The sequence below is a fragment of the Lagopus muta genome, chromosome 3 (genome assembly GCF_023343835.1).
Source record: "Lagopus muta isolate bLagMut1 chromosome 3, bLagMut1 primary, whole genome shotgun sequence".
Lineage (NCBI taxonomy): Eukaryota > Metazoa > Chordata > Aves > Galliformes > Phasianidae > Lagopus > Lagopus muta.
Window position 1 is genome coordinate 63,379,418 of NC_064435.1, and position 26,340 is coordinate 63,405,757.

Below are 26,340 nucleotides of genomic sequence, written 5' to 3' on the forward strand. Positions count from 1 at the left end.
TCTCATCTCCATAATAAAACACAAGGATTCTTATGTCTTATTAAAATGAAATTCCCAGCATGTTATATTATTATCTTAAGTAGTAGATAAAATACTGAAACACATGTATTTGTTTTTTCCAGTCTAGAAACAGAACTGAAAAACAGTTAGGAACAGTAAGTCAAGAGATATGGATGGACTAATGTCTGAGGACTGATATATATTTATTTTATTTTATTTATTTATTTATTTGTATTAAGGTGAGGGAAGTAAACTTTTCTTGAAACTTGCTTTCCAGAGAGAGAAGAACAAGGTTACTACTTGTGGTGGTGTTGTTTTTAATTGTTCTGTTCTTTCAACCTTAGTTTTTCCTCCTAGTGTTTTTGGAAACCAGTAAAACCATTTTGAAAGCTTTCTGTATGTCGCTGTATATTTCATTTAATGTATTTTGCAGGGGATATTTAAAGTCACTAATTTGGATTTTGTATGAATCCAATTGATTCAGGCCACAGAGCAAGAAATAGAACTAACTAGAAAAGTCAATTTCAAATATTATTTTGGCGTGTTGTTGTAAGCCTGTCTTTTTATAGCAATAAAAAGAAAAGATAATGAAGGCGAATGTAGAATAAGCGTGTTTAGCTAATGACTATTACTATAAATGATTACTATTAAGATTCCTTACATGTTGCTTTCTCCTGTCGTGTTGCAACTGCCAGTGGAAATTCTGGATGCTGCTTTCCTGCACAAAAGTGAACATTTTTGTGAAAATTTCAGCAAAACCAACAAAAACATTTTGTGGTAGTAGAAGAACAGACACTGTGTTCTCTTTGAACTCCTATTATTTGATCAATTGCATGAGAGAGAAGAGGGGTAAAAGGAGACTGAAAGATAGCAGCATCTTCAATAAGGACGTGTGAAAATAGGTTTTGGATTGGGTATGTTGCAGTTTGAAGGCTTGCATATCTATGGATCACTTGCAATTTGTATTTTATCTGGAGGTGATGAGGTAGTAAGCTGCAGTATGTTATTTGCTTGTGGCTGAGGTACCTCTGAGTCATGCCCAGAACTAAGGAAGGCTTCAGCGAGAACCTGAAATGCAACCTGTTACAGGAGCCTGTGGAAATAACTGTACTGGCAGCAGTCGATATCTAATCAGGCCCTAGTGGGCAAAAAGTGAGCCTGTTATAAAACTGCATTACAGGTGGGCTGCATGAACCAAGGTAGATGCTCACTGACCCATTTGCTGGGGTCTCATTTAGCACAGGAGCTCATAAATGATGAAGTTTGACAGCACGTACTCTTTTTTTCCTGCAGCTGTGAAAGATGCATTTCATAGCGCTGGGTATGACTTAAATATAAAACGCTTGCTTTATTTAGTGCTTGCAAGGCCTCAATACCAGCAGGCTGTCAGCTCTATGTAGGGATACTGTAAACTATATGTGGGCATAGAACAGAGGCAGGGCTTATTGAAACTGGGTTTTGGCCACCTAAATAGCTTTTGTAGAGTCTGAGCAGTCCCTGCTGAAAAGTACAGTGAAGATGGTGTATGATATTGACTGCAAACTGTTTTGATATTCTGACTGCTTTGCTGAAGCTAATAGTGCAATAAGAACGAATAACGTGAACTAACAGGAAGTGGAGAGAACTAATGGGAAGTTAATACGTATAAATGTAATTGTAAATGTAATGTAATACGTATAAATGTAATTTCATGCTTTGCTTTCTTACTCAGTTCATCATGTCAAACACTAAAGTACACTAATGAAGCACCGATTTCCCACAGAACTCAGTATCTGGCTAGCAACCTGTGAAATATGGATGTCTTTCTGTGGGTTGCTGGGTTGATCTGGGAGCACTCCAAGTGCTGTTGACCTCAGGGGTGGCAGTTGAGAGCCAGGTTCTCCTCCAGTGGTATGGTGACTCTTCAGGCTTTTGGTCTGCAGCCTTGTTGCTCAGGTACTGTGCTTTTGGGGTCATTTGAAGAGCTCCTGATCCTAAGCAAGGGACACAAAATGTTGATTTGTCTAGCAGCGTATAGGTGACAAGCATGTCATTCAGAAAGCATAATCTAGTTTTGATAGCTTTTGTCTATGTTGATGCCAAGTAAGAACTGAAGATATAAATAACAAGTAATTGACCATATTAACAAAATGCTAGGTATGTTCTGTTTCAAACAAAATCCACTCTCAAGCTGTATTAGTAGCATTTTCTTTTCATTTTCCGTTTAACATTTGGAGGTGGTTTTTTTGTGTTTTTTTTTTTTTTTTTTTTTTTTTTTTTTTTTTTGCAGGGCCAGGATTTTTATCCATCTGTGCGGTGTGTGGGCATATCAGTGACTGTATCATCCTGAGACTTCAGGTGCTTTTTTCAAGGTTAGATGCACAGCATAGTTAGAGCTGCTTTTGGCATTTAATTTAGAAGCAGCTCTTATACAGTCAGTGGAGATTGGGAGCAGCCTCTGAAGGGCACCTGACATAGATAGTGAGACTAACTTGAAGTGGCTGATGTGATGCTACCTGTTAGCTACTTGGTGGTCCAGAGGATAGCTCACTTTCCTTTGTAGACCCCTCTCCCCTCTATATTGTCACTTATTAAACTTGGGTTATTCCAGTTTTGTCGTCGTTGTTTTGGCATGTGGAAGTCTTATATTTATCTTTTGACAGATAATGCTGTATTTTGCCTTCAGCTTGTTTTCATGCAATCGATTTCATACTGTTTGTTGTTAATGTTGCTGCACTTAAGATAGATACCATCTCCTCAGGGCTCTGCCTGTATGTATTTCCAAGCAATGTTTTGTACATAATCCTGCTGAATTGTAATTATATCTGTCAATCAAACTTGATGATTCCATTTTATTTTTCATTATGGAAGCTTTGGCAGCCTGACTGACAGGCTGTAATCAGTTGAGAGGGGGGTTCTGCTCTGTCTGAGACCTGGGAAGCACCTGTGGGGCCACGGCTAAGGAATCACAGGGTTGCAAAAGGTTGAGGAAATGAGGCAGCCATGCACAGAGCAGGTAAATTGGTTATTTTTGTGGTTGATGTACAGTTAAGACTCAGTGATGTATAGCATCAAGAACAACATTAAGGATTAAAAGAATAGGTCACATAGCAGAAGAAGTCATAATATAGCTGAATACAAGCTGGATGACCAGGCGTAGGTTCTCCAGTGGTGTAGGGAGGAGGACATCTTGGGATTGCCTGCATGGTCTCTGTTCTCCTCTGGTTAGGCTGTCTACAGCATGATAACCATACACTGAGCTTCCTAATTACTAGGAGATCTAAAAGTATACATGTAAAATAGGAGTGTTAAATTCAACTGAATAGTCACCCAGCGTACTGGAGTACTGTATCCACTTCTGGGCTCCCAAATACAAAAAAGACAAGGATCTCCATGAGAGAGTCTAGTGGAAGGCCATGAAGATGATAAAGGGCCTGGAATATCTCCCCTGTGAGGAAAAGCAAACTAGGTCTGTTCAACCTTGAGAAAAGAAGACTCAGAGGGTATCTGATTAATGTTTGTAAGTATCTTAAGTGTGGGAGTCAAACGAACACGGCCAACTTTTCAGTCTGTGGGGACAGGACAAGGGGAAATGGCCATAAACTGGAGCATAGGAAGTTCTGCACCAATATGCTAAAGAACTCTTTTCAATGAGGGTGATGAAGCACTGGAACAGGCTGCCCACAGAGGTTTGGATTCTCCTTCTCTGGAGATATTTGAGACTTACCTGGACACCTATCTGTGCAGTCTGCAGTAGGGGGGCTGCAAAGCAGTGCAGGGGGGTTGGACTCGATCTCTGGAGGTCCCTTCCAGCCCCTACAGTTCTGTGATATCTGAGGCTGTGCTTGTTGCAGGCCTGAAGTTTTACAAAGAATCAAGGTATGCGGAGATAGTGAATATTTGGTCTACATGTGAATTTTAACACAGAAGAAAAACAGGGGACTATTTATTTTGCAAGTGGAGTTCTTTGTTTTTCCTAATTTTGAGCAGGAAAGACTGGTTCACATTTGTTTCCAGGGTGTTCTGTATGTAGAAATAATTTGCAATATTAGCATGTGATTATTATAGCATATGATTGGATACTGTTGATAAATAACTTTACATAACTAAAGTTGGCACATAATAGGAGTTCTGAAAACCATCCTAAAAAAAACCTGCCTCTGAAATGTAGTTTTATCAAATAGTTGGTACTTGATGAATGAAGTCAGTTACAATTCCTTGCATAATAGTATGTAAATTGAACTAAATTTTATGCTTTTCCCAAATAAAGAAGGCAGGTCCTAACAAATGGTGTATTTTAATTTTCTTTTGGTTGATCATGTTGTTTTCTTTTTGTGCTACTTGCTGTAAATAGTGTAATTTCACAATGCTGACAGGCTATATACAAAATACTGCGGTGAAACAGGAAACTAGATTACTCTGTATATACTGACAAATCTTTTGTTAATGTGTGTTCAATAAAGTTAAAATAGCAAGTGTTATTAAACTAGGGGAAAAACAATGAAAATTATTAATGTTCTTTTGTTTGCTGGTGTTATGCGTGTGCCACAGTGCTTTTTTTTTCTTTCCTCTAAAAAATAGTTTTATTGAAATAAGACAGGAAGGGGAAAAGCTACAGCATAAAAGTGCAATAGCAATGAAGGTATTTGTTTCAGTGCTGTCTCAAGTTCTATGAGCACCTTTTTTTCATTTTTCAGGCAGTACAGAGAATATTAAATGCTATTTTGCTTTCAATTAAACAGCAGCATTAAAGGTATCATAAAAGTTTAAGAATTCCAAGTCATGGACCTGGAGGTGGTATTTCAGAAATGAATTAAAGTGTTCTTTACCTTTATTTAGTAAAGTCACAATGTTGTCCTGAATTGATTGTGTAATGAATCAAATTTGAAAATATCACATAGGGGAACTATTATCTAGAGACCCTTTTGCTTGTATTGTTTCACATGAGTCTGCTTGGAAGGCATTGTTCTCTTGGAGGAGTGGGCTGCCTTTGTTTTTTCTGGACTTCAGAGAACATTCTGTGAACTCTTCAGGGAGCTGCTTGGCAGGTTGGCATGGGATAATGCCCTGAAGGGAAGAGGGACCCAAGAAAGCTTGTCAGTATTCAAGGACCATCTTCTTCACATCCAGAAGCAGTCCATCTTGAGAGAGAGGAAGGCGGGCAAGAATGCCAGGACTCTTCCATGGATTATTTAGAAATTCCAGAAAATTAGAAAATCCGTGGACTTACCACAGATAGGAATTCTATAGGTAGTGTAGGCAGGAATGAGTTACCTGGAAGGATACAAAGAAGTAGTAGTTAGAATCAAATCTAGCAAGGGACATAAAGGGGAACAAGAAGAAATTCTACAGGTTTATCAGGGTTAAAAGGGAGGCTAAGGAAGATGTGGGCCATCTCTGAAAGGAAGCTAGAGACCTGGTCACAAAAGATAAGAAAACTAAGGTGCTCAATGACTTCTTTGCTTCAGGCTTCACTGGCAAGGGCTCTAGTCACACTGCCCAAGCTGCAGAAAGCAGAAGAACTGGGAAAAGGAAGATGTGCTTGCTGTAAGTGAAGATCAGGTTTGAGACCATTTAAAGAATCTGAACATGCTGAAGTCCATGGGACCTGATGAGATCCATCCACAGGTTTTCAGGGAATTGGCAGGTGAAGTTGCCAAGCTCTTATCCATCATGCTTCAAAGCTTGTGGCAGTCTGGTGAAGTTCCTGCTGACTGGAAAAGAGGAAATACAGCCCCAGTTTTCAAGAAGAGGAAAAAAAGATAGAGGGAACTGTGGACCAGTTGGTCTCACCTCTGTGCCTGACAAGATCATGCAGCAGATCCTTCTGAAGATCCTACTAAAGCACACAAAAAAACAAACCAAAGATGAGGTGATGGGTGGTAGCTAACATGGCTTCAGCAAGGGCAAATAGTGCCTGACAAACTTGCTGACCTTTTTTTGATGGAGTTATGGCATTCATAGATAAATGAAGAGCAATTGATATCATGTGCCTGAACTTGTGTGAGCTTTTGCCACTGTCCCACATGACATCCTCGTCACCAAACTGGGGAGAAGTAGATTTAATGGATGGACAACTCGCTGAATGAGGAACTGGCTTAACGGTTGCTCTCAGAGTTGCAGTCAATTGCTCAGTGTCCAAATGGAGATTGGTAATGAGCGGCGTTCCTCAGAGATTAATGCTGGGACCAGTGTTGGTTAACATCTTTGTAGGCATCATGGATTGTGGGTTTGAGTGCACCCTCAGCAAGGTTGCAGATGACAGCAAGCTGAGTGGTGCAGGTGATATGTTAGAGGGAAGGGGTGCCATGCAGAGGTACCTGGACAGGCTTGAGAGCTGGGCCCATGCCAACCTCATGAAGTTCAATAAAGCCAAGAGCAAAGTCCTGCACCTAGCTTGGGGCAATCCCAAGCACAAATACAGGCTGGGCAGAGGATGGCTTGAAAGCAGCCCTGAGGGGAAGGATTTGAGTGTCTGTTAATGCAAGACTCAGCGTGAGCTGGCAGTGTGTGCTTGCAGCCCAGAAGCCCAACTGTATTCTGGGTTGCTTTGAGAGAATCTTGACCAACAGATCAAGGGAAGTGATTCTGCCCCTCTTCTCTGCTCTTGCAAGGTTCCACCTGGAGTATTTCATCAGTTCTGGGGCCCCCAACACAAGGATATCAAGCTGTTGGAGTGGGTCCAGAGGAAAGCCATGGAGATGATCAGAGCGCTGGGGTGCCTCCCCTATGAGGACAGGCTGAGAGCTGGAGCTCTTCAGCCTGGAGAAAAGAAGGCTCTGAGGGGACTTTGTAGTGCCCTTCTGGTACCTGAAGGGGCCTACAGGAAAGCTGGGGAGGGGCTTTTTAGGAGAACAGGTAGTAATGATAGAACAAGGGAAAATGGCTTTAAACTGAAAGAGAGTAGATTAAGACTAGATAAAAGGAAGAAATTCTTTACTGTGAGTATGGTGAGACACTGGAACAGGTTGCCCCCTCCCTGGAGGTGTTCAAGGCTAGGCTGGATGGGGCTTTGAGCAATATGGTCTAGAGGAAGGTGTCTCTGCCTATAGCAGGGGGTTGAAACTGGATGATCTTAAAGGTCTCTTCCAACTCAAACCTTTCTGTGATTCTATGTACTTGCAGTTACTTCTGTTCTATATCAGAGCTAGATGCGCTGGCTACTAAGTTGTGGGTTCCGAGTCACATCCCAGTGTCCTGCTAATATAACCAGCCTTTGTGGTGACTCTGACAGTGTGATTTGCATATAGCCTGGTGAAGGTAAAGCTGGTCCTGTTATGGCAAAGGAGAGGCTGGGTGTCTGGGGATCCCCAGTGGAGACCCGACTGTCTCCTGGAGCTGCCCTGCTCAGCCTGAAGCACCTCCATTTCCGAGGCTGGGAGATGCCAAGCAGTTTCTCATGAGTGAAACTGAATCATCTTTAAATGGGCAGATTTGATGTCACAGCACTAGAGCAATTTTTATAATGAATGCATTTCCCTTGCATTAGCTACAGCATGAAAATATCTTCTCTGCCAGTTTTCTATATTGGTTTTTCTTTTTTTATAGTATACATTGCATATTCATAGTAAACACGTGTAGATGTAAGGGTATGTCTGCTATGGTGTGATTTGTTATGATTGTGCAAGCACTTTCTTGAAATGAAGCTTGCTTGCTGGCATTTGCCATGCAGACTAACTGTGGGGCAGCCAGGTTTCACCATATGCCTTCTGAGTTTTCATTTTGACCTCTGTGTGATTGTATGTACTGTTTCATACTGCTTTTTAGTCCTTGCTATGATTATAAAAAAAAAAAAAAAAGTAAAAAACCAGGAAGATGGTACATGTAATAAATCAGTCTAGTATTTTTCTATCCTCTTCCACTCTAAGCACCTCGAAACACTTTTCCTTGGTTAACTTCAACTCATTAAAAAAAAAAAAGAAAATCTGCTTTTAACCAGGCACTATAAATGGGGAATTCTTGAGGCAGTGGAGGACTCTCTCATAAAATAAAAGAAGGGATGGATGTCCAGACTGGTTTTGTCATTACTGGTCTCACAGCTTCACCCACTGAATCACTGCTACAGCAACGTAATTTATAATTATATGTATTTCCAAGTGTCAGGACTTCTCATTTAAAGCTTAACTCTTTGAGCTTAACTTTTAAATCCCTGTGGAAAGGAAAGGCTTTTAAAATACTTATTAAATTCTAATCTTAATCGTATTCATCATTATTAAAATTTGAAATAGGTTGAAATACTTAAGGTAAGTGAAATGAAAAAACTAATAAAGGACATGCAACACACTGGAGAAATGGAAGAATAATTGCTAAAGATTAAGAAATCTAAAATGGTCAAACACGAGAAAGCCTCCCTTTCCAAGAAGCTTTTATTTAAAAGTTTTGCAATAACTGAAAAATATAAGAAGGAATTTTAAAAATGAATCAAACATTAAGTGCAGCAGACTGGCAAGGAATATTTAAATGCATTAAAAATTAAACTTTGGGCTTCAAGAATGATTCAGGCCATGCCAGTTAACATGGTTGTCGCCTCCTCTTTGGCAGACTCAACAACTCACTGTTGTTGTTGATACTTGTAGTAATTATTGAGATAAGAATAATAATAGTGTCTAGAAGTGCCAAGGTACTGTGGCTGAAGGCAGTAGCTTGTGCAGTCTTCTACAGGTGGAACTTTTCAAACGATGTGTAATATGAACTTGGAAGAAAAGGATCTCTTCCAGTATTTTGCTTTCTGGTTAAAAATTATAAAGATGCAATCAAAACACCGGGCTTCTATTGTATCACTTTTTTTAAACTGTGCTGGTGAATGGAAGATGCCTCAGTGTGAGTGTTGCCTGGTTTATTAGAACATATTTGAGAACCATTTTTCAAAATCTGGGTGGACTTTGAGTCAGAGAACTGTCATACACTAGGAACTTTAGGGGGAACAACTTTTTGTGTTGTGTACTTCAGTGTGGATCCATGTATAATGTACCTTACTTGTATATGAGAAATTAGAATTAAGTATTTAAGAAAAAACATTGAATTTGATCTTTTTGTTTGTTTTAGGGATGACTTACCTTGACCATGCAGGTTCCACACTTTTCCCTGAAAGTCTACTTACAGCTTTTACAGATGACCTCAGAAACAATGTTTATAGTAAGTATGAATCAATGTTTCCATTATTATTCTCATTATTCTTTTCACCTAAGTAGTTCAAAACTAGGCCTGCTGAGTTGTTGGAAGATAGGTTTTTCACACTGCTATAGAGCAGTTGGAAGACCAGTGATTTTACGGAGAGGTCGCATCTCTTTAGATCTCCCTTGCTTTGCTTTTTAGTGGCTGAGGACATGTCTTTGTGATGGGATGCAGACAAATGGGAACTGCTCTCCTGCCGCTGTCCAGGGCTGCTTTCACCCTTGTGAATCTTGCCCTTTTTAATATGTGGACAAAGGGACCTAAACACGAGGTTGTTACTGAAAGGTAGCTGCTGCTCTTTTTGCACGTAGTGAGGGAAGCCAGCCTACAGACTGCCAGAAATTGGCAGTAGATGGTGGATAGTATGACAACAAGAGAAGTACAGAGCAGCTGTGTGGGACTAGGTTATGTAGACCCTTCACTGTTGTGACTGTGGTCCATCATAAGCATTTTGTTTGAAAGAAAGCTTAACATAGAGTGGAGTTAGGCAGAGAATAGGTGCTAAACCTCTTCTGGTCCGCTGCAGTTTGGTACTTAGAAAAGGAATGTGAATTTGATGTGTTTGTAATTGCACAGTATCTGGATGGGGATGTAGTTATTAAGGCTTTAGGGCAGTATAGTGCTACCTAGTATTATTTCTTTCCCAGATCTTCCACTTAAATTCTTCAGTCTCTTCAGGACATTATCATCTCTCTGAGAACCCCATGCTGCTTGTGCTTTTAAACAAAGACAGCATCCTTTGTTTGGAAGTTATTGTTATGGTGAGATACAGTTTACGTTAGAAGAGACTCATCCAGGAGGAAAAAAAAATGGTTTGCAGTATTACCTATATATGCTATTAGTAGTCCCTCTGAAGTCATCAAAATTTCTTATTGTGTTTTAATATCTGTGGGCTAGATGTCCTTTTTTCTGGTTTTATGTATTCCTTTTGCTCCCTGATCCATTGAGCAAAGTGTTTCCTCATCTGGGAACTAGATATCACTCTTCAAAAGAGAACTGTGTTCATTAAAGCACCAGCATGTGCTTATCACCTGGGTGATAAGCCACAGAGACGTTTTGGCAAAACTTCATGTCATGTGACATTGTCTGTAGCATTTTCCCCTCTTGTTTCCTGAATGTTGACAAGTCCCGGATCCGATGTGAATTTAAGTTCTTCTATGAACTAGATGTTATTCTTAATAAGGGTAGCCTTTTTGTTTTTTTGGAGTTACAAAAGGATGCACTGATTTGATGACGTACAAAATCTCTTATGGTAGTGAATGTCAGTGATATTAAAATTAATGTTCTGTCACTGCAGCCATTGCGAGGTGAAACATATGTACTCTGATCTTAGTTACTTCAAACAAATTTGGGCTTGGCCCTTCTAATTAGAAGTGCCATCTGTGGCAGAAAAAATTAAATCTGTGAATCAATTGAGTGGTCATGAATAGAAATAGTAGTGCAGCCAGATTTTCACAGTACCTATAATGCTATGTGGGAACAAATTCCATGTTTGACACTGCTTTAAAATGATAATGTAATCCCTAGCCTGGTGAAATTTTTTTTTCCTCACTTATATCTCTGCTACTCTAAGGGCAGTAACTGTTGTATGAGTTTATTTGATGGACACAGGTGTGAATGAAGGGGAAATTCAGCTTGCCCTTTTTTATTTTCTTGGTGAAAATCTACAGGCCTAAAGAACTACGTTTAAGATACTGTATGTGTAAATGAGAGGAAGGGATGTAAGTAAAAGAGATTCTCACTTCTAAATTGAGAATATTTGAATTGGAAATTACAGAAATGCAACATCAGATGTAAAAAATAAAAATAAAAAATTTAGAGCTCAAACCTTAGATGTAGTACCTCAACGTTATTATTCTTGTTAACACTTTCACTCAACATGCTTTGTAACACCTTCACTGATTTTGAAATTTTAAAATAAGTAGATTTTATTGTAAATTAGTGAATAGTGTATTAATTGGTAACTTTTTTCTTGTTCTCTTTCAAAAATGCTTATGTGTTTTCCTAAGGATTTATTGAAAGGAAAGCGTGTTGTTCATCTGTGGATGTTGGTTTAGTTTATTTTGCTCAAGGAGGTAAATTTATGCCCTTCTTAGGTACTGTTTTAATTGTTAACATCTGTCTGTTCTGAGCTGTACTAAGGTGGCCACTGATGTTGCAGTGAAATTTTTATTTTCATGAGCAATAGGAGCATAAGTGGTGTCCAGTAATGAATGTCTGCTACCTCCATATGATGTCTGTTAACTATGTCTTAGTCCCTGAATGTATTTATTAATGTGCATTCTGTCTCAGCTTTTTTTTGCTAGCCTATTTGTACAGATGCAGTTGTATTTTTGTTAAGGGAACTGCCTAAGTACTAGTAACAGATACAGCTGAAGTTTCAAGGTCTGTCATAATTGTTTTCTTTAGTTATATGTCTTGACTAACTGTTCCAAGGAGCTTCAGGGCATTGCCTGCAAAGCAAATATTAAATCTTTCTTGGTCATTTTTTCAGGCTGGCTTGGTGTAATACTTTGTTAAAAGAAAAAAAAAAATTAATACCTATGTTGTGATTTATGATTAACTTCTATTTCTCCATTGTCTCCTAGGCAACCCTCATAGTCAGAATATCAGCAGCAAACTGACATACGACACAATCGAGCATGTCCGATACAGGTAGAATAATCTTTCTTTCAGACGTTGTGTGATGCACTTGATATTTTTCATTTTGCTTAGGCCTGTGCTGTTTGGATCATTTTGATGTGATGCCATTTTCTGAGGTTTGTCTGTCGCATCTACAGAGAATACCTTGTACACAGGCAGTCAAATGTTGAATGCAGTCTGAGACAATCTAGTTCTTCTTCTCCCAGTTGTCCCAATTCTCCAATTTCTGTTATTAAATTAGCGCTGTAATGTAAGTCTACAATTTTAATTAAGATCTAGAATTTAGAATTTCAAATGTGAATATTAATAAGATGGTGAAGTAGATAGTAAAGTGGAATGAGTGCAAAGACGTTGCTGAAATTCAGATGACTTTAAATAAAGTGCAGTGGTTTGGAGTAGTTTATAAAAAAGAGTATGTTCTTCACAGAAAGAGTAATAAAGGCATACATACTTGTGCAACAGATACTTCTACTGAGATAATAGCTTTTAAAGTTTATTGTCACTTAGTTCAAAAAGACAAATAAAATGCAGTTGAGCATCATGGCAAGAAGGAACTGAATCTCTAAAAAACTGTCCTTGCATGAGTTCAGAAGTAAGTGCACTGAAAGCTGTTTTTTGCCATTGGTTTGCACAAAGTGAAGAAGTACACAATGTAGGTACTTAACTTAACATCTTGAGGGTTTTTCATGTGCCTCTTGCTATTTTATAAAGTGTCTTCATTGCTAGATATGCATACTTCGACTAGAGTTGATTGGCCTGCTTTTAATGGCACTCTTTGCCCAGGATGAGAAATGTCACAGATTCCTTTATTATCATCATCTTGAAAGCAAACCTTTCTCCAAAACACATTACAGAATTCAGATCAATAGCAGTGAAACTATAGCATTGTAGTGCTCGGAGTTAGAATGAAAAAAAATCTGCTTTACATCTTTTTGCCTTTTCTGAGTGCCCCTTTTATAAGGGCGTAAAAAGAAGAAGAAAAAAAAAAAAAACCACCACCACCAACAAAAAACCTAAAACAAAAACCAAACAACAAAACCATGAGATTTTTAGCTGCATGATGGTGCTGGGTATAAACTTTCTCCTTTTTTTTTTTTTTTTTTCTCCTAAGTGTTCTGAAAAAGTATTCTTTTTCCCAACTCTGTCTTATGCCGAGCAGGATAAGACAACCTGTTAACACAAGCCTAAGTGAAATAGAAAGAATCTATGAGGAAGGGCTGTCTTCAACATCAGATGCTTAGGACCATGTACAGCAGTACCTACAGTCCCACAGTCTGCTGAGCTTGCCTGTGTGATCACATGCAGTGTTCAACTTGTGGTTTTAATTTACTGTAATATTCCAGTGTTGCCATTGAATCATTTTTCTTATGAAGGTACAATAGAAAGTGTTCTTTGTAGCTGTTTCTGGAATAACTTCTATAATACTGTATGCACTTAATGGACAAGGTACAAAGAAATAGACCTTTTCCGTATATTTAAGATTTATTTAAGAAAGAACATAGATTTCTTACAGAAAGCCAGCAGCTTCAGCTTATTTTATCTTGGATCCTATTTTTTTAAGTGACTTTTATAACAGCTGCATGGAAGATGCCATAAGCATACCAGTGTTTTCATCTTTTTCTCCTGAAAATAAGTAAATGAATGAAGAGCACTCTGCATCCAAATGAACATTTCCAGTCTTGCAAATGTAATTTGCCAGCTAGTCCTGTAGATATTCTGCAATTATTCCCCAATAAAAGTTTTAAAAGCACAATCATAAAAAAAGACACAGTTGTAAAGTTGTAAAAATTTGGAAAGAAAATGCCCTAGAAACCTGTCAGTATGTCAGTTATCTAAAAGCCAATAAAAGAATATTAAATATCTATGCTTCCATGCTCTTGCAGCTAGTCAAAACAAGCAGTATGACAAAAGGGAGGCAGGCAGTTTTGTCCTATATCAGAGCTCACAGGCTAGATTTCCACGATGAAACAATAATTCTGGGGGTAATTTCAGATACCTGAAAACGATTCGCTTCCTTATAGTTCTGCTTTTGGTGCATGGCAACAGCCAGAAGTGTAACTTCTATTTGTGATCAACTCCTGTGACCTTATGATTATTTTTTCTAATTTTTTAATTTGGTTTTCTGATGAGATGCCACGGGCAAGTAATCAGGTATGGAATAATAGGATGGTTTGAGTTGGAATGGACCTTTTAAAGAGCATCTAGTCCAATCCTTGTAATAAATCTTTAAGATGAATACAAAACTTAGTTGCTAATTTGTATTTGTTGATGTTGCTGGTTACAGCATTGGCATAAACATTCCTAATCTGGCAATGTACGCTTTTCCTCCATATAAAACTATTATTTGGTTTTGCTTTGGTACTTGTTTGACTGGCAGAAAGCACTGTTAGAATACAGATTTGCATTAAAATAATGTAAATAATTAAATATTAGAGCTAATATATGTTTTCTATGATTTACCAGGTTAAAAATAATAAAAATGGCTTACCAACTCAAGTACAACAAGAACAATCAAAAGCAACCCTATTCACAAAAGCATTGCTTCTCTTCTGAAATGAACTGTGGAGAGATTTTTAATGTTGTGCGAATCTTTATATTAATCATGAATGAAGTTGAGAAGAGGAAGCAAGAGCTGTAATAAACCTTTCTTAAAAGTATTAAATGTAGGCATAAAATATTATAGACCTTTTTTATGACCTTGCTTACGGAAGTTTGGATGTGCCATTGCTTCAATCCGTATGGCTACAGTATGTGAGTGGCAATATCTCCTTACGATGCTGCAGATAATGCAACTCAGAAATTCATTAGAGTATTAGATATCCTTTTTCCCATATGCAAGCATTTTAAAATACTAGCTTTCTGAATATTTTAAAACATTGTCCTTGTAGATCTTATACTTGCAGTATCAAATAGTTCAGTGTTGTGTTCTAACCAGAGCCAGAATGATGTTCTAGTGTTACATTTAGGGTGCGTTTAAAATACCCAATGGGGTACCTTTTTCATTCAAACAGTGTTGTTGAATTTAGTAGAGTTTTGATGTTTGTACTTGAACTTCAGGTACTGAGATACATTAAACTTCAGCTTACTTTGGGAATTGAAATGTAAGAGGGGTAAAAAGCCCTCAAATTTCAGCTTAGTTTCTGCATCAGGAGTTTCCTAAACTATGGAAATGTGTGTTACAGAATTTTCTCACTGAAGCTAAAGGGATTTGGCATTGAACTAAATGGGATCATGTTTAAGTATAGAACCAAATCATCTCTTTTTATAGAAGCCTCTCTCAAACTATGCCATCTAAAGGAGATGGTAAGAGGAGAATAATCTTTGTGGCCTGCATGTACATATGAAAAAAAGGTACAGCAGACGTGCTGCTTAAAATAAATATAAACAGCTTAAAGCTTAATATTTTTCAAAATTACTTCAGCATAAAACATGCAGATAGTACTGAATTCTGCTGAGGAAGAAGTCTTATTAACCTGAAACAGTGATATGTGAGAAATAAGCATTCTTTGGTTATTTCCTTGTTTAAACACTTCAGTGTCTGGAAAAGGAATGTTAGAACTGATACATACATGAAAATTGCTTGACCTTTCATACACAGTAAGAAATAGTAGATGCAGGATCTGCTTAGTATTGATTTGTTCTTTGTAAAGGTCATCAGCTGGAGACCATATGGGTGAGTGACATATGAGCTCTGCATGCTCTCCTCTTTAATGACACCTATTCACTTGGAAACCACCTTTCAAAACTGGGATGGTGTTCAGCCCTTTTACGTGCTTATTTTATACTGCCACATGCAAATGCTGCTTTTTCTGGCCCAGCTGTTCAGCTGTAGGACAAGTCTGAAATGTCACAGCCAGTGAAGATAAGTGGGAAGGCTGCTCCTGAGAATGGCTCTGTATGGTGAACGGAAGTACCATGAGAAAACAATTATGAATAATGAATAGTTTTTCTTGAAAGCACAGAATAGGCAAGAGAGGTGATCATCTTTGTGATGGTCCATGTAATGATTTTACATAGCAGTGCAATGGAATGATCCCAGTGTGCCCACACTGATCTGGGGCACGAGCAGTACCTGATTCTGTGCTCTCTTACGTGCTGAGCAGCAGCCCATCAAGAAGTTCAGTACAGATGCTTTCTCATTTTTCATTTGATAACACCTGTCTTTTTATGCAACTGTGGGAACTTACGTTTTAGTTTGCAGTACTAAAAGAAAAAAGATAATCGAATGAGTAGTAAGCATAAAATAAAAATCTCAATTTTATAAACAAGGTTTTTTGGGAGTTGATCTGTTACTTTTTGTGGTTTTACTCTTTGTAGTCCTATGCAGGCAGTGAAAAGCATTCAGACATACTATTTCTTTAGAATGAGTTTAAAAAGCAGTGAAATCTGTCTGCTTTGTAACTTTGCTGATGGACTTTCATTTCTATTTTTATAAATTCATTATCGGTTACTTTGATGTGCTGAAGCTTTAGAAAGGAATGTGTTAATATCATCTTAGTCTTCTGCTAGTCAGCTTTATACCTTTGTGATGAGATAGCAGTGAATAATATTTGTACGTTCATGGTGATGCTCTCTGAGTTGCAGACAGACAAATCTGGAGTGTTTCATTTATTGAAAGGAAAAAGAAATGCTTCAGTAAAAAGAATTAAAATCTGGAGGTCAAGATTGCTAGAGTATGAACACGCAATTTATTAGCTAACCTTGGGCAATCCGGAGTTTAATTTCTAGGAGTGGTTAGTGTGTTTTGCAGAGATTTGAAGAAAGGTGGGTATGACCTTTATTTTTCTTCTATGTTCAGAGAAAAGGAAACCTGAGGAACCTGCTTTTATAGTGTGGCTGTGATAAAGAAGCAATGGAGAATAAGTTCCATTGCTTTCTAAAGAACACTCAGAGTGTAGGGAATGATACAGGCTTACTTGGACCCAGGCCACCATGTTTATTCATGTTCTATAAATTCATAAAGCCTAGCTGCATGTTCAGTCTGCTCTTCTGGCACTGACCTGATGGCTCCTGCTAGAGGGAACCTGTGCCACCAAATGAGATGTTTCAACTGGAATGAGGCACATTGTTAAAAATAGTGACATTTCCTCAGTACAAATTCCATTTTTCTATTCATCTTCTTTTCTCTTTTAAAAATGACATGGAAGATTTTTTTCCTCCTTAGACTTGTAGAAGAAATTGAAAACAGTGATATTCTTCCCTGTTCTGGATCTTCAATTGCATCCTCCAAAACTTCAGTGAAACACCTTTCTGTGACTTTTTTGGTAACGTGTTCCTGTAGCTGTTAAGGGAGTAGTATCATAGCCCTGCCTAGCTGTTGGACCCCTAACAGTTTTAATTACTCTTTATCAGCTCTTAGGGAATCTGACAACTTCCTTACTGGTCTAGATGGTCATTTGTATTCTAAATAATGCTTGTGGGAGACCAAAAAAACCTGGATTTCTGTTTTTCTTCATATATTATTATGTAGCATTAAAGAGCTGTGCCATTTGCTTCAAGTCAGTTGAGTTGAGAAATCTTGAGTGCCATCTTGAATTATGGATATTGTCCAAAACTCAGCTGTTTTTTGTCAACTTTCTTGAAGACCACAGACATTCAATTTTCCAATTATCAGTGATACTTTACCAAGAAAACTGGTGATTGCATCTCTGAAAAGCTTAACCTATGCTGTTTATGTTACCTGTAACACCATCGCTGTGGGAAAGACAATCCACGTATTTTTTAGAAGCACAGAGGTAATTTATTACCACACCTTTTTTACAGAGTCTCAGGATTTTTCTGTGAAGTTAGCAAATTGAATATTGTGCTCAATTTAGAATCTTTTTCATTTCACTTGTAAAGCAATCTAAATACTTCATCTGCTGATATAATTAAGCTGTTGAAGAGATGCTATAGTGTTCCTGAGCGTTCCCCTGATGGCATCTGTGCCTCAGTGAATCTGAAATTCCTGGTATCACTCTCTTGAAAGCTTGTATGTTTTGCACTCATATTTGCTGCCCGAGCCATATCGCCCTGCATTTTTAATTAGCAGACTTCAGTCCTGGAAAAAAGTCACTTTCTGCATATTGAGTCCCTATCCAAAAATGTGAATTCTGACTCTATTTACTGTGCAGTTTCCTCAGCTTTTTGGTACTGTTTGTTGCACGTACTTCATGATCCTGTCTTGACTTTTTAGTACTTTGAACTCTGATACCCACTGAAATAGTTTTAGTATGAGGTTCACCAAAGGCAATAGCTAAAAGTGTTGCTTATTTTTTTTTTATTACCAAGTCAAGCTTGTTCATGGTGTATTGTTTGCATTTTCGTATGTATGTATTTCTGATCTTTTTAAGGCAGTGATATATTCAGGAAGTTTTTATTGTGTTTTTTCCTCTAGCAGCAGCTATGATCTGCAAAGGGTGGTAAAATTTTTTTTTGGGCAGGTGACTGCAGTGTTTCAATGATTTCATTACAGTTTTTAATCTCAGTTGTTATACAGACTGAGGACTATCTTCTGTCACTGTGACATCAAATATAACTACAGCCTTCTCCTCATCTCTAATAATGCTATTAGCTTTTATGCATTGTTCCAGACTGTCTGTAGCTCATCCAGTTTGTTTACAGGCACAGGAAATACATTTGCCTTGCCAGACAATCACATGCCTATAGCTCTTGCTTTCTCTAATGAGCAGGTTATTTACAGCACCCACGCTAACGGCTGTAGTTCTAAAGCTGCTTTTTCTGTTTTGCTGCCCTCTGCAACCTGATGTCTTGCTGAAATTTGCAGTTAATCTCCTATGTATGTTATTGGTTGTTATCTCTTTTCCTCTGTGTGGCACTGAGAACCCACTTGGGCGCAGGCGGATTCCAGCCAGCTGTCTTCATTAAGTGTGTAATGGCTTGTTACTGTGGGCATTTCTGTCCTGGTTAAAATTTGAACCTTTCTGTGGTAAAAGGCATGTAGGCAGAGCGATGTGTTGAATACTAGAGAATGCATAACTGGTGGATCTAATGCAGTAGCTCTGCTGAGCAGAAGGAACAGGATGAGCAGAATAGGAGTGCAGGAGGGCAGGGACCAGTGAGGGATAATGATGTGGTACAAGCTGACTGCCTTACTCCAAGCAGGGATGCAATGGGAATGTGAGGGCCCAGTAAGGATTTTAGGGTGCCAGATTTCAGGAAAGCTGGATCCAAATGTGCATTCCCAGCCGGTCACTTCAGGAGTATGGAAATGTACATCACCTTCAGGATTTTTATGCTTTAGTCTTCAGTTACTACAGGGTAATCTTCATCTGGTTAAGAATTTTCTCATTTTCCCAAATGGGAGACCTGGAAAATTCTTCCACTGGTGTGAGAGAAAGCAGTGATGATATGTTGCGGTGCCAAAAATTTCTGGTTTTTTTTGAGGTCTTCTGTTAACATTTTCTGAGGTGTTTAAGTAGAGTGAGTCCTTACCCATTCTCTTGTTTTCATAGAGTGAACAGGCTCAGCAGTTCTTCTAAGGTGTTTCCTTTATCCTCCACCCCAAACCTCACTAACCCTGTTTCTGAGCTTGTTCTGGGTTGCCTTCCTTTTTCAGAAATGCATAGCAGGAATAGTGTAGAATCCTTACAACAAGTCCTACAGTATAGTAACCAAAAGTTTGGTAATTGAAGAAGAATAAAAAATTGTTTAAATGGGGATATAACCTGATGAAATGTTCTGGGTGCTAGGAGAAGTCAGAAAGTATTGTGAAGACAAGGAAATTGCCCGGGCATTTCAAATGGATTAGAGGAAATTAACAGACAGAATGGATTTTCAGGATGAAAGGAAGAACATCTTTGTGGGGATTCTTCTAGAATGTGATACATTTGTTGGAAGCTGATTTTCCTTGTGTTTTTGTTATGAAATTTCATGCTAGTTTGAAAGTGATAATGTGATTTCTAAACTGATTGATACTGTTATTAATGGAGCCAAAATGAATGGCTGAAATTTCTGTACAGATAGATATTTTGTGGGAAAGTATAATGATTTGAAAAAGAGAAAATTATTTGATTAACATGATCACTTTCAGCTTTTAGTTGTTTGAAATTAAATGTGCTGGCTTTCACTAGTAGTTTGAAAACATGCAGCAAATGAGGGCCTAAACTCAGAGCTTTGTAATATACACTGGAATTATTGAGATCCTTCTAACTGTATTTATTCTTACTTTTGTTAGTCTGCCTATTTCATCTGTTGAAGTTTTTTCATCTGTTTTAAACTTTGTTTCTGTTATGAAGGCTGTAAGCAAAGATTAATGTCCTTGGAAATAAAAGATGCTTTAAGAAGCAGCATGAGCTGCATTAATAAATGGAAATACGTAAGATAACTGAAGCAAGGGTTGGAACAAAATTCTTTGTTAAGGTGAATAATTTCTAGTGAATCTAGATGGAATTGGTGGGTTTTATTAGTATATTTGCAATGTGTCAAAACAGGAGGAAACTGTATCATTAGTACTATTAGTGCAAGCTCAATAAAACGTTGTAGACACTTCATAATTTCTCTCAAAGCTTTGGATTGTGAGACAGTTTAGAAGGTTAAATTCTGCATTTTTGGGCTTTTATGTAAGCTACCTGGGTTTGTAATGAATACGGTGTTCACCCTCAACAGTACATAAAAGCTTTTCAGCACTCAGGCTTTTCTTAGCCATTCTTTTGCCTCTTTTCATTTCTCTATCTTTTTTGAGGTGTTTAGTTTTTCACTACACATTTTGCACAATACATGTGGTAAGGAGATTTCAAATAAAGAATCATATTTGGAAAGTCTTTCAAAATTCATGGTAAAAGTGACCTTTGGAATATTATGTATCTTTTCTCCTTACAAGGGAGTTAACGTGATCTATTTCTCCTTTCCACCTGGCTGACAGTTGGTCAGAAGAAAGTAGGAAGGCTTTGCTCCTGATTTTTCTAGTAGCACTTTAAAGCTATCTTAAATGGCCATCTTGTTAAGTGAGATGCTGTTGGAGACCTAAAGGGAAACCTCTTTATTTCTTGGATAGGCAAAATGTTTGACATTTACTTATCTTACAGACCAAGTTCTATGCCACTTGTATGGTTAGGAGGTGGTATAGAAGGGTAGATTTCTATCTAACCAGTGAGAAATCCATTGCTAAGGTCAATCCCCTTTCTTGTTCTGTGAGATATTCCAGTAATTATAAAAATTATAAAATTATGTTAGAAAGTATAATATGCTGCTTCATTTGTGATGGGAAAATTATAAAAAATGCAGGTATTTTAGAGGCACAGATATAAGCAAGAAAACTCTGTGGTTTTTAACACCTTTAGCCATACTTGTAAAAATCTAAAATCAAGGCTATATAGTTCAGCTCACAGTTGCATCTCAAATGCAGAAGACTTCATCTGGAAAAGCTTATACCATTTGGATACTTCTCCAAGTTTTTCTGACTGTGTTTGCCTGTTTAAACATCTAAACGGGATGAGATTGCTATAGCAAATAGTACTGACGTTTAATGTATATAATGAACTTCAAAATGAGCTTGATGAAGTATGCTTTTAGTACAAATTGGAGTTAAGCTGCAGTGCCAAAGTGTGATATATAATAGGTGATATTCTTAACAATGAAGTGCAAATGAAATTCTGTCTGCTTTTAATTAAATAAGCACACACTCCACTGAGTTTTGGAAATTTAATTCTCTTAATCTGAAGTCTCGGGCCCTGAACAGCTATTGTAATTTTGAAGATAGTGCTGATATGTTTCAAGGCTGTTTATACTTAACAAAACACTTATGATCTTGTCTTCTGTAAATTTAGGATTCCTCTAATTTATTTTTTTTTCTGGTATTTCTTCTGTTGTGTGGAAAAGGAGCGAAGATAATTTTCATATTTGTACTGCATGATAGTTAGAGCTGTTACCACAAGCATTAAGAGAAAGGCTAAAGCCTGTCTTTCTTGGTTGTAGTTGTCCCATGTGAAATATGTTGCTGTACACAATGAAGCATACCTGCCACTTGAGAGCTGTCAAAAAACCTTCCAAAGTGGGAAGGGACTGGCCAAAAAATTTTGCTTGGAAAAAGAGCTGCTAAAAAATCAGATGGGTAAAGATTTTCCTGTGCTCAGATCTTGTGTTTTAAAGAAAAGATTTCCCCCAGACAAAGGGACTCATACTAGGCATAATAAATACACAGCACTAATTATGATGGCAGCTCTGAAAGTAATGCCCCTTATTATGTTGGCCCATGATGTCGGGGGCAGATGGTGGTGGTGTATAGCAGTAGAGGCTGAACCTTTCCACCATTACATTTTGTTGCCGTGTGACAGATGGCAGTAGAGGAGCAGTGTGACAAAATGACATCTGATGTATGAAGCGAAAGTGTAACATTGAATTCCTCCATGGAGATAAAATTGCGCCTATTGGCCTTCTTTGATGCTTGCTGAAAACTTAAAGACCAAACAGTGAGCACAGTGAGGATGTAACTGGTACATTTCAGTAGTTGTGATGACAACAACATGAAAGACAAGCCACATTCTGGATGACCATGCATAGCTGTCATAAAATGAAGAGCATATTAATTAGAGCATCCATGCAGATTGGTAGATTATGGCCAGGGAGCAGTGTATGGAGCTGGATATTGGCTTCAGTGTATTGGAAACAATGATGGCAATGTTGGAACAAGTGCTCACACAAGAAGAGAAGGAGCACAATATGCAGGTTTGTCAGGACCTGCTGAGCCAATAGAAGGCTGATCACATCCTTAGCAGTGATGAGTTGTAATGTCACTGCTACAAGCCAGAGACAAAATGACAGTCTGTGGAGTGATGATGTGAAATCTTCATCAAAGAAGACATTCAGGATGCAGCCCTGAATGGGTGAGGTGACGTACACTGTCTCTAGTGGTAGGAAAGGGATGATCTTTCTGGATTTCTTGGAACCTGAACAAATTACCAACTCTGACAACTACATCATAACACTAAACTGAAGGCTCAAATGTCTGGAGTCAGTCCAGAGGGGAAGACAACCTTTCTCTTGCAAAACGATAGCACCAAACCCCATACCAGTTTAAAGACTTTGGAGCACACTGCCAATCTTGGCTAGTCTGTCCTACCATACCCACCGTATAGTCCAGACTTGAGACCTTCTGACTTCCATTGCTTGGCCCAATGAAAGGTGAACTGCATAGACAACATTTTCCTAGCAGCAGTGCTATCATAGCTGGTGTGAAACAGTGGGTCACCTCTGCTGATACAGATTTCTATGAGCATGGCATGCAGGCTCTTTTTGGTCACTGGCAAAAGTGTATAGCTAATGGAGATAACTCAATTGGAAATTGAAGCAAATTCTTAGCTACAGTGTACTATCAAAACTGTTACTGTGTTCTTTGTATCTGCTGTTGCTTCCAAGGAAATAAATACGAGGCATTACTTCTAGAGTGACCTATGTGCTAAGCTTTGAAGAGATCTGTACAGCTTATTGAAAAAAAAATAATAATAATAATAATAATGTTCAAGTGATACTGTGCTTTTGTAACTTATGGGAGAATTTTTTTTGCCTTTGGGAGAAATAAGTATATATTTCATGCTTTCCACTGTCTAATTTCATTGTCATAGAACCACTGAATGGTTTGGGTTGGAAGGGACCTATAAGATCACCTTGTTCCAACTTCCCTGCTATGATTCCAGTTAGTGCAAAATGAAATAAAGATGGCTATTAAATTTATTTTACAAATGTATGTTATTTGAAGTGAGGTCTGGTTAATCAGCTAATATACATTTTAGCTAATACATATACATAACCGTTGTTGTTTCTTGAATTTAGTTTATTCAAATTCAAATGATTTGATGGTATTTTTTACATACCAAAGCCTGTATTCAAACCACTTCAGAGTCTTATATGAGTAGTGGCAATCTTCTTGGAAATGCTTTTATGTAGCTTATATAATTTGGAGTTAGCTCAGATGTATTTTTACAGCCTAAAGTATTTTTTTGACCTTCATTATAAGTAATTTAAAAACAGTAGCATATAACATTTTTGGTGTCACTCAAATGACTTTCATTTTTAAGTCCAATTGAGGTTTACTTGCAATGAATTGGAGCTCACAAACCACTTAAGTCATTACTGCAGTAGAAGCACTTTGCCTTTAGGGTGTACTTGTATTTCTGCATTAGTAGAATTGTGTTTTGTACCTGTTCAGTGGAAATTCCCATATCAGACTCAAACAAAAGAAATGGAAATAAAAAATACTTCTTTTTTTGCACTATCTTTCTACACTGGAAAATTTTGCTGCTGGCATGGTTGTATAGATTTGTTATCATATACCTGACCAATGTAATAGCAATGTCCACAGGATTAGGTAAATACATAATTAAATATATGAAGAAATTAAATTCAACATAACTTTCAAGAAGTCAGAGTTATAGTGTGCAATTAACAGCTTAATGGACCTTTACCTCTTCTAGCATCGTGTTTTAAATGAGACAAATTGCTTGGCAACGTTTAATAAAAAATTTGATTACATACAGTATGTAAAATGAAGACTTTAAGTGTATTCAGAATTTCTCTCAAGCACACGTGGGTTGCTAGAAAAAGAGAGCACGTGTGGACTTGGTTACTTAGAATATAATTATTGAAGTGCAAAGCATATTGTGAGTCATTTGAAATTTATGAATGGCAGATTTGTGGAAAAGTTCAATTGCAGCAAATTATAAATGTTGGTAAACTTGTTTTTATAACCACAGTGAAAGATGTTTTTCCCCTAATAAGAAATTCAGACTGGAAATGCACAGGAGGTAAAGAAAGCCCAGCGAAACACTATATGTTCTATGCTAGCTTTGGCAAAGGGGTAATTTTCTGCAGGCAACATGGCTGTGAGGTAGTCAGAACCACTACAGCCAGTCACTGCAGCTTATAATGGTGTCTGTGCTGTGTGGCATTTATGGTCTCCCCAGGACTAGTGTCCTGCTGGTACAGGCCTCACTTGGTGCTCTGAGTTTAGGTGGATGCTCAGGTTGGGCTGGCACTTGTGGAACTGAGGCAGGAAAGACCAGCACTGTGGGCATCATTTGATGGAGAACAGCTTTGGGGAGGTTGTAATGGTGTCAGAGTGAGTTCTAATAGATGATACTTGACTGTATGGGACTTTCATGCATTGGTCTAGTACAAGTATGATACCAAGGTAAAGCTATTGACAAAACGCAAAGAAGAAAATGAGAGTCTTAAATTCTTCATGGCAAACTGTGAGAAGATTGTTACTATGTTAAGTAATGTTTTAGGGTCTGTTAGACCTATTAGAAAATGAATAGACATTCCTCGTGTATCTTGGTAGTCACACTGCCACTGAATTTTCTGAACATACAGTTTACACTGTAGGCATTATATGCTAATGGCATTTATTTGCTTATTTATGCAAGTAATTTAAAATAGGACTTCTTACCATGTACTAGGTGTTTTGCAGAAAAACTAAAAACATAAATCAAGTGGCTACCTGCAGCGGGTAGAGCAAATAAGGGCTTCTAAAAAGAAGTGGCCACCAAAACACATGGCAGAGATATCTTCAATAAAAGTAAAGGGATGCATTCAGGCATGGAGAAGTTACTTGCATCAGTCAGATGCAAAAGGTCCGTATACAGTGTTCCATGTTCCTGCAGCACTTTGTTTCTGGCTGAAAAGATGAATGTGCTGGAACTAGGGTTTTAGTAGATGTAATCACACATTTTCCTTTTTTCTTCCCATTTCTTTAGCCATTCTGCCTAAATATATGCTAACAAGTTTATCTACTGATTTAATAAAAACGCATAGGGTCTCTTCTAACCTAAGCCATTCTGTGATTACTACATTTTTCTTCTGCTGCTGTGAGAAGGTGCAAAGGTCTACAAGAAAGACAGTGCAACACACAACAGCACTTAGAATCATATTTCTGTTGTCTGTTATGTGAGTATAGTCCCTGTTGTGAGAAGGCTGGTAGAGTGAAGGGAGAGAGAGCCCACAAAGTTTGAATCTATGGTTGATATGCTGCTGAGGGTGAGAAGTGGGCTTCACATATGCAGTTTATCTAAACTCTGTGGTACAGGGTGAGATATCCTAGAATAGTTCTGAAACCCCGGAAACCTCTTACACTGTTAAGCAATGCCATGTTTTTATTCTTATTGCTTCTATTTTTCTGCAACCCCTTAGCTTGCCCTTTAAACCTCCAAGTTTTCTAGTGATTTCTGGTTGAGAAATTTCTCAGCTGTTTTCACAGCTTTCCTTGCTGCTGCACTCTAGATTTTAGGACTTTTAGATGTTCTTTTCTCTCCTCTAGTTTTCTTGTATAGCTTGTATTCTTTTTTGTGTAGGGAGGAGTTATGCTCTCAGGAGAAGGAAATGTGGGTGCTCAGCATTGTTTTCTGTAATCTTAATTTTTTTTTGTTTTATATTCAAAGTGTTGTTTTAACATTTCATAGGCTGGAGCTGTTTTACCTGAATATTCTAATGCCTAAGCTCCTCTTCAGTGATTTAGCTGTCAGCTGCATCACTTGGAGACATTTAAAAACTGTATGAGCTTGCTTGTGTCCTGGTGTTGCTTATATAAAATAAAGCTTGAAATCAGCCTTG

The 26,340-nt window shown here is 37.9% G+C and overlaps 1 protein-coding gene across 5 annotated transcripts in view; it reads left to right on the forward strand.

Moving 5' to 3' along the window:
• The window catches only part of MOCOS (molybdenum cofactor sulfurase), a 214,586-nt gene that overhangs the window by 23,602 nt on the left and 164,644 nt on the right, over positions 1-26,340 (forward strand). For 4 of the 5 annotated variants that reach the window (XM_048939650.1, XM_048939648.1, XM_048939647.1 and 1 more), the window contains exons 2-3: positions 9,025-9,114; positions 11,742-11,808. In XM_048939650.1, coding sequence (XP_048795607.1) covers positions 9,027-9,114; positions 11,742-11,808 — 155 coding nt within the window. In that variant the 5' untranslated portion in view covers positions 9,025-9,026. Of the gene's footprint in view, positions 1-5,505; positions 5,527-9,024; positions 9,115-11,741; positions 11,809-26,340 lie in introns of those variants that run through there. The other variant, XM_048939652.1, reaches the window with a different exon arrangement.